At 30.3% G+C, this 8,954-nt stretch overlaps 1 protein-coding gene across 1 annotated transcript in view; it reads left to right on the top strand.

Moving 5' to 3' along the window:
• Positions 1-292: 292 nt before the first annotated feature.
• The window catches only part of LOC107439767 (uncharacterized), a 169,298-nt gene continuing 160,636 nt past the window's right edge, over positions 293-8,954 (top strand). Inside the window, 1 exon segment of the mRNA XM_043051794.3 lies at positions 293-1,018. Coding sequence (XP_042907728.2) covers positions 459-1,018 — 560 coding nt within the window. The 5' untranslated portion in view covers positions 293-458.

Here is an 8,954-nt window from a genome sequence, read left to right as displayed (position 1 = left end):
TTTCAATCACATTAAAAGCAATAAAGCTGTATAGTATAATTAAGATCTTACTTTGAATAACGTCTAATAGTTTAGCTAGGGACTGTAGTTCAAATATTACCCTAAAACATCAACAAACAAAGAAAAAGAGTTTATCTAAACATCATTCCGAAGAAGGCGACTTTGAATAAGGTCAAAGACACACTTATTTGCGAGGGTGGTTTCAGTCAACTCACAAAACAACATTTGGCGATCGTTCTGGCGACGGAGATAACATTGGCCCAGATTTTCGTTCGGATTAAGGAAATGAGTTATTCATATTAAGAACGGTTCACTGCGACTCTTGACAATCTCGTCCATCCGCTCAATTATGTCAGCTCTCATCCTCTCTTCTATATATCCGTTTATGTTTATAAAATTCGATCTGTCAAGAAACTGATGAAGTGTTTGAGACTAAAAAATTATTCCATTTTGATGCCATGGCTCGTCCGTCGTGCATTTTTTCTTCCATCATCTTCTTGCTCATTTTATTGAGCGTCGGTGTTCTGGTGTTCGTTCTAAAATTCCAACATTCGGCCGAGACCTCCCCCCGTCCCGCAACAACACGCATCATGATGCAGTCGGATTCGGTGAGCACCGAACCTTACGACGATCCCCACGAACCCTGGCTGGACTTCAGACTGCCCACCCACGTCGTCCCCTCGCACTACGATCTTCTTCTCTATCCACAGCTCGAAAACGACACGTTTTTCGGGACGGTCAACATAACGGTCAGCGTGAACCGTGACACCCGGTATTTTATTGTCCACGCGCATCGTCTGACTATTACCGAGTGCGGAGTCTATGATCCCCGCACGGGGGATGGTTTGATACTGGAAAAGCACTTCACTTACGCCCCCAACGAATATTTTGTTCTGGAGACGCGACAGAGATTGAGGACTGGAAGATACATTCTGAGGTTTGAGTTTTCCGGAAACCTGACCGGGAGTATCGTTGGATTCTACAAGAGCAACTACCGTAATCGCTTGAATGAAAGTCGGTAAGTGGTCATCTTTTCGTAATCTATACCTATTTCTACAATAGCCGGTCACTTTATGTTTCTTGATTGAATGTATGGATGATAGGAAGGAAATAAACTAAAAAAAAACTTTATTATAATTAAACATAAATGTATATTGGCAATTTTTATGTATTACAAACACAAAGAATATAAATTTTTCATTCAATGCTCAACTCAATTTTTACATTTACAGAGTGTTTCCACTATACATTTTTCGCAAACATATTTTCCACATTCAGAACAAATTTTGATGGTTTATAATTTAATGGTTTATTATTTATAATATAAATTTTGATGGTCATAAGAATCTTGCTGCATACTAAAACTTTTAGTTTTTGTCATTTTTTCTGACGCAAAAATGCCAATCTAAAATTTTAGGTACCTTCTTGAAATATGAATTCGCATTTATTCTGATTGAACTAATAACGCAACAGTTTTTGCAAAAATGTGAACTAACAGGGTTCGTGTTTTTTGAATTTTTTTTATAAAAAGTAAAAAAAAATCAGATATTTTATTCTATTTAAATCTGATTTTTTTATATTTATTCAAATACATTGTAAGAACTTTGATTTATGATTAAAAAAACTTTATAAATGTTTAATTGAAATTAAATTAACATTAAAACTATATTATAACAATATTTTAGAAGCTCTAACTACCTAAAATAATTTTCTATTATAATACATAGCTTTGAATGTATGGCAATCATTTAGAAACATATGCATGATTGACATTTAAGGACTAGATGAAATAGAGAATTTAAAGAATACTTTAACTATTGAAACAAATTTTGAATTAACAAACCATAATTTTAATTTAAAATTGTGATTTCTTTTTTTTTTCTCTTGATTTTTAAAATGACAAAATAAATGTTACAGATTGTGCTTATAAACGCACTCATTCATCAAAAAAAAAATATTTAATCTACATATTTTTATATTGAAATATTCATTTTTAATCCTATATCAATATAGATAAGTCAAGCTAAGAAAAATTTTAAGATAATCTATGTACACATTGGAATTTTTTTTTCACAAAATTTCTTTATAGAAAATACTGAAATATACATTTTCCACCATTAAAATATAATGTAGGTTTTAATTTCATGCTTTTTCAAAAAAAGGTAGAATTTTAATTAATATTATTTGTATTTTTTTGTGAAAAAAAATTCATGTTTATTAACTACTTTCGACAGCTATGCAGGTTTGTATTAAGACGGCATTAAATGTTTACTTTAATCTTTCAATCTCGAGAATCAAAAGATTTTTAAAAATGTAATTTCAAATGTGTTGGAATTTAACACAGGAAAAGAAAATAATAAAAGTACTTATAACTTAAAACACTGTTTTTTAATTTTTTAAATCAATATATATTTAAAAAAATATCAGTTGATTTAAATCGTGATTTAAATAAACAAACCCTGGCAACTAATCGAATGCAATACGTTGAACACGCATTCATCGTCATTTCTGATCCGATAACCTTATAAAGCAATAAATTGTTCTCCCGGTCAAACGGCCGGTTGTGGTAGAAATAAGTATACGACAAGTATTATTCGAAACAAACAAAATACAAAAAAATAATTATAGAATATTAATTATCTATAATTGTTAGAAAAAGTCATGAATTCAAATGTGCAAAAGTAATTAGATGATGTGCGCATTTTTGAAGGAAAAGTTCTGTCATTTAACCGGTATATTAAGTGTTAAAAAATCACCAGCCGCTTTTTTCATTGAAAATGTTCCAAAATTCATGTTATTCACGATGCTGTTATCACTCCCGGTATGTTCAGGTTAGTTTACGCTTGTTCGAAATTTCAGAAATTTGGTTGCCAACTCGAGTGATTTCATATTGTTTTTCTAAATTTTATGACTGTTCATCGAACTAAGAGTAATCTATTGTAATTTGCGATTATTTCAGATTTATTTTGTAACTAATAAATTTCATGTTTGTAAACAAACATGCATTTCATATTTGACAAGTGATCCAAAAACTCAAACATGAAATTTTATGAGTGGATAATGTTTTAAACAATATTTAAACTTACGGGCAGGTTTCAGAAATTAACCCTATTATCATATTTTTATTATATTTTAAAACCGTCGTTGAGAAGTCGACCCAATTTTTCGGGTTTACGACGACTTGTGTTCAATTCCGTAACCTTGTCATTTTGAACCCAACCCAGAAGACAAGGGAACTCCTGCATCAAGTATTGGGGGGGGGGATTTCCTTCGCAGAGGACTTTTCGATTAAACTAACTCCCATTTGCGTTACATGGAGAGAAAAAACACGTAAACCTCCCACGGTTAGTATGACGGCAAAAGGACTCTAAGCTATGATCCATCTGCCACTGGGGATATTTTACTTCAGAACTGTGGTCGGTGCGAGCCGGGTGCGGAATTCGTATTGACCAGTCATCGCCGTAATTCGAATATGTTTCACCTCACTGGATGTTTTATCCCCTGAGCCATGATTTACAGTTTGAAATTTTCGAAAAACTAGTCAACATTAAAAATGCTACTACTGGTCAAGCCGATCCTAAAATTTTTCACCTTGGCCCTATATCTACTCAAAAGTGTCTTCGTACTTATTTTTGAAAGGGATCGTCGAATTTTGAAATTTCTCAAAATACGAGACTTCGACAATTTTTTAATGTTAAATTTCTTGTCTAAAATAATACATTGTTTAAAACACATTAAGTAAAAACAGTAATTGTTTCGTTTAAATTTTAATTTATGTAGCTTTTTTAAATAATTAATTTCTCAATCGCCTATTTAACGTTCTGTAGGTGCTAAATAGTTTAATTACATTGTATAACTGAGAAAAAGGAACAAAATTGAAAACTAGTGATTTTTTTTTTTTAAAGAAAATTGCTGGATTTTTTTTTTAAGAAACAGGAAAACAATCTGCTTCTAATTCGCAGAATTTCAAGTCAATTTTAACCAACTCTCCCTTTTTATCAATTTTAATTATTTTTTTAAATTATTTTTAATTTTCACACGTTTGAAGGAATAAGTGAAGACTTCCGTAAAAAGTTTCAGAACTCTAAGCGAATGAAAAATCATCCCATCTGCTTTGAATTGAAATAAAACTCAAAATACGTGATCCGAAAATCATTTACATTCAAAAAGGTTGAATTCAAAATATAGGTTTCTGAACTTCCCATATTAAAATAATAATCAAAATAATCCTTTTTCTCAAAATTTTGTGAAAGACTTATTATTTTATTAAGTGTTTTCAGTAGTTTTTTTTAAAAAATATTTATGTTATATGGATTGGATAAGATTATTCTAATCAATAAGTGCTGAATGAAATGAAAATCGTGGCATTTTTGGCTTTGAAGGAACTACGAAATGTAATTTACTAAAACTTTTTTAACCCATTTAAGATTAAGTATTAAATTTTAAATATGCTTCAATTGCATTCATTAAGACACAAAAATAAGTTTCGCTCACTAAAATTTTTATTTAAGAAATAAAATGATGCGTATAAGGAACACTTAATGAATACTAATTTATTTTTATATATGTTCCCAAAACCTTTGAAGACAGCTGAAAAATAAAATTCATGAAAAATATTCATCGCGGTGTAAATTAAAAAATATTTATTGAATTCGCACATTTGGTCAAAAATGGGTAAAACAGATGAACAGATAATACACGAAAAATTAATACAGTCGGACCTCTATTTAACGAAATCGCTAAATCCCGATAAAAAGTTCACTACATGGAAAATTCGTTAAATAGAAAATCACCCTTTTAAATACTTACACAGCGAAAAACAGGTTTCAAATTCATAAACACTACGCATAATTAAAATAGCAATTGATATATCTGCTATCGAATTGTTTCAAATGATTTCAACATTTTATCACACGAAGGCTTAGTGATTTCTTCATCTTCCTCACAATTTATTGCCGTATTGTTTTTATTTTTCACACAGTCCAAAATATCCGATCCAATTTAATGTTTCTGCGGCTGCAGCTTCAGAATCAATAAAAAGAAAATCATTAATCAGTGCATCATAGTTAATTTCTTGGTTTTCTCTTAGCTGTACCCATATTTCTTTAAAGTTCTTTTAAAGGAATGTCATTTTCGTCCTCCACATTTTACAAATTCTTCGCTTTGACTAAGAATCCAGCTTTAGCAAAACTGTTACGAATAGAACGATCTGTAACATCCTAGTTCCATTCTTTAGAAATTTCTGTTATGCTTTCTCGTAAGTGAATTTTCGGCATGCATTCCTATGTGAAATGTTAACAAAAAGGAATTTTAGCGCTTTCTCTGGAAGTTAAGTGGCAGCAAAAATCAATTCAAGATCATTTTTCCCATAAAATGCATTAACAAGTTTCAAATGTTCCGAAATATTTTTGGAAGTAGGGAAAGTATATATTCTTTGTCTTAACCACTTTCCTGATTATCCCGAGCTAACTCGGGTATATGTATTGCAAATATATATCATCCCGAGAAAACTCGGGCTTAGCAGAATTTGTCAGTACATTTTGTTTTATCACGTGTTTTCTCGGTTGGAAGCGAAAAACATAAACTGCTGTGATTGCCAAGTTTTATTTGGGAGTTTTAATAGTAGCCTGTGGGACTGCACATGTGTTTTGTGCTATTGTATATACGATGGTTGCTGAATTTACATAACAATATGAGTAAAAAAAGAGAAAAAAAAATGGCGTATTCCTTCACTGACGTTTGAAAAGTATCACTTTTTGTTGTCCCTTGTTTCAAGAACTATCATACCAAGACTCATATTTAACTTTATAGCAAACTGATTTTAAATGAAATGATTCTTACACATAAAAAGAAAAAAATTCAAATTTCAACTTAAAACTTGTACATTATGTTTTAGTTTTAGTACCTTGTATTTATTAATAAAAAAATATATATTTATTGATTTTTTGCATTTTTTTAAAAAGTAATTAGTAAGGGAAGTGGTTAAAGAAAAGTTCGTTAAATAGAAAATCCACTTTGCTACTTGGAAGTTATTTTAGGAAGAAATTTCCAAAATGTTCTTGGTTCCTCGAAAAAAAAAAATCGCATCATAGAGAAATTCGCAAAATGGAAATTCGTTAAATAGAAAGTGCCTACATCTAGGAAGCATCTAGGATTGTATGACGGGCAGTCTTATTTCTTTCTTTCAATCTATTCATTATTTTCGATTCATGTTTGATGCAATGAGAAACACACATTATTCCATCAAAAAGTCACGTGTATTTTCACTTCAATGTTTATTTAAACTCTTAAGGATATCCTGATTCCATTCAGTTTAAAAGAAGTAGTGGTTATTATTAACACTTTATTTTAATAAAGACTCTCTCTTTTTTTATTTTCAATTTAAATTATTTTTGGTCGATACTTTATTTTAAAAAAATTGAAATTCAGCCCCCTTTTTTTTGTCTTCAACAAAAATAGGAATATAAAGTTTGAAAAAAATATTGAATTAACCTTTAATGAAGAATTGAATGTTTATTTAAGGGAAGTATTTAGAAAAAAAAATACATTAAAAATCACTATAATTGAATGAAATACTGATTAATCTGTTTACATTCAATTCCTTTGTAGATTTTATGGTATAAAGAGACCTGAGGTATGACAAAATTACGACAATTCTGCAGTTTTACAAAAATGTTCTGATAAGTATTTTTATTCTAATGGATCCCGCAGTAGGCTGATAGTTCCCAGTAGATTACCGAAATCAAGCATAATTTGCTGCGGTCAGTAAGCGGGTGGGTGATCACTTTGTCTGCGTAGGGACCGAGAGTGTGAGGTATCAATTCTCATTAAACTATTCTACCATAACATGCTGGACTTCTCGAGCAGGTCTCTCTGGCTACCAAAGAAAACAGGGAGCCATCCCCTCTGCAGAGGATCAAAATTGCGATGGCATATCTTTGAATCATTCTCAGGGATGTTTCCAAGGCCGTCGCCAATAGCCCATTGTGTACCTCTAGTGCGACGGAAATAAAGTACGTACCTTTCTTATTTTAGTCGATGTAACGTTAAAAGAGTTTTTAGTGCCGTCCAAAACAGTTTTTAAATCCCAATAAAATTTAATTAAAAAAAGTCTAAAAATGTGTAATTTTACATGTTTCACTCAAAAACCACAAATCACCTAAATTTATCGCTTTGAAGAAAATTTCGTAAAAGTTTTAAAAATTACGAAGCGCTATTTCTAGTAAAGCTTTAATTTTCAATCTTTAATGAAAGATATAATCTTAGATAATAGTAGATTAATAATAGATTATTAAATCATTAAAATTCCAAATAAACAAGTTAAAAAAAAGCTAGAACACCAACTTTAATTTGACTTAGAATTCATAAATACGAAGTGCGAGAATTTTTTTTAAATACTATATACTTGATTAATATGTAATTGTATCGTATATGCTAACTAAACGAGCATGGATCCCGTGGGAGCCATGTTGGCCTAGCGGATAGAGCGTTCACTTAGGTGAACCGGGTTCGATACCCAGAGACAGCTAGTCTATATTAATGCTGCACCTGGTTCACACCGACCACAGTGCTGACGTGAAATATCCTCAGTGGTAGACGGATCATAGGTTAGAGTCCCCTTGCCGTAAGGCTAAATGCGAGAGGCTCTTGTGGTTTTCCTCTCCATGTAACGCAAATGCGAGTTAGTTCCATCAATATGTCCTCTAAGAAGGCAAACTTCGTCCTATATAGGAGTTCCATTGTCTTCTGGATTGGGTTCAAAATTATAAGGCTACGGAGTTGAACGTTGACAGGCAAAACAATTGGGTTGACTGTTCAACGAGCTGTTATAAAATAAAATGGATCCTCTAGTGATCCGAAAGCAACAACGAAGGCTTTACTAGGAGTTGGCTATAGTCCCTAATATTAATGTAAATACAAACGGCCATCCATTTTAAAATTAAAAATTACATTACAAGGAAGTTGAGGTTACATTAGAGAGAAAACTCAATTTCAACTTTTTTTTTAAAGTTCACAAGAAACTGTAGAATAAACAATAAATACTTCCCAAAAAAAAATATTTGAAACCTTAAACTTCGAAACTCATTGAATTATGCTGATTGTAATTTTTTGTCTGTAAGCAATCGTAAGGTATCAATAATGTCCAAAACTGCCTAATAGTTTCAAAAACATAATCTTTTTTAACACCTTAACCACATAACAAAATAATAATAATTAATTAATAAACAATTTTAATATGCAATATATTGCAATATTGCATTGCAATCTATATAATATTATAAATAACAATAATTATATATATATATATATATATATATATATATATATATATATAATGTGTGTGTTAATGAACAATTTTAATAAATAACTGCTAAATTAAGCTCTACCTCATTCAGAAAATGGTTTTTCATTTTTATCCATTTTTTTTTGTTAATAAATTTATTGAAATTCATTATGTTTGTTTACTTACAAAAAAGTATAGTTAATTATTTATTCTCCTCTTTTTGTAAATATTGTTAATTCAGAGCCATTAGTTTTTGTTTCTTTTTAAAATAGAGCTATGGATTTTCTAAATTAAACTATCATAAATAAAAATTTTCTGAATTGGACAATCGTTAAGATACTAAATTATACGATCATTAATTGGAAATTTCTTAATCGGATAATCATAAGGGGAAATTTCTAAATTGGACAATCGTGGATTGAAATTTTTATATAAATTTGATATTTAAAAAAAACATTAACAGAATAATTATTAATTTCATAACTGAAAATATTTTGTTTACCGTTGGTGAATAAACCAGGGTTCCCACTCAATTTAAAAAAAAAAAAAAATCAAGGACTTTCAATGATTTTCAAGGATCCAAAATCAATTTTTCAAGGACCTATTCGGTGTTATAGTTATATGCTAAAGTAGTATATGTCAACCAAATTTTACAATTAAGTAGAAGCAG

The sequence above is a fragment of the Parasteatoda tepidariorum genome, chromosome 6, assembly GCF_982258835.1.
Source record: "Parasteatoda tepidariorum strain Cologne lab strain chromosome 6, Ptep-v5.0, whole genome shotgun sequence".
NCBI classification, from domain to species: domain Eukaryota; kingdom Metazoa; phylum Arthropoda; class Arachnida; order Araneae; family Theridiidae; genus Parasteatoda; species Parasteatoda tepidariorum.
This window is presented reverse-complemented; position numbering and strand designations above follow the sequence as displayed.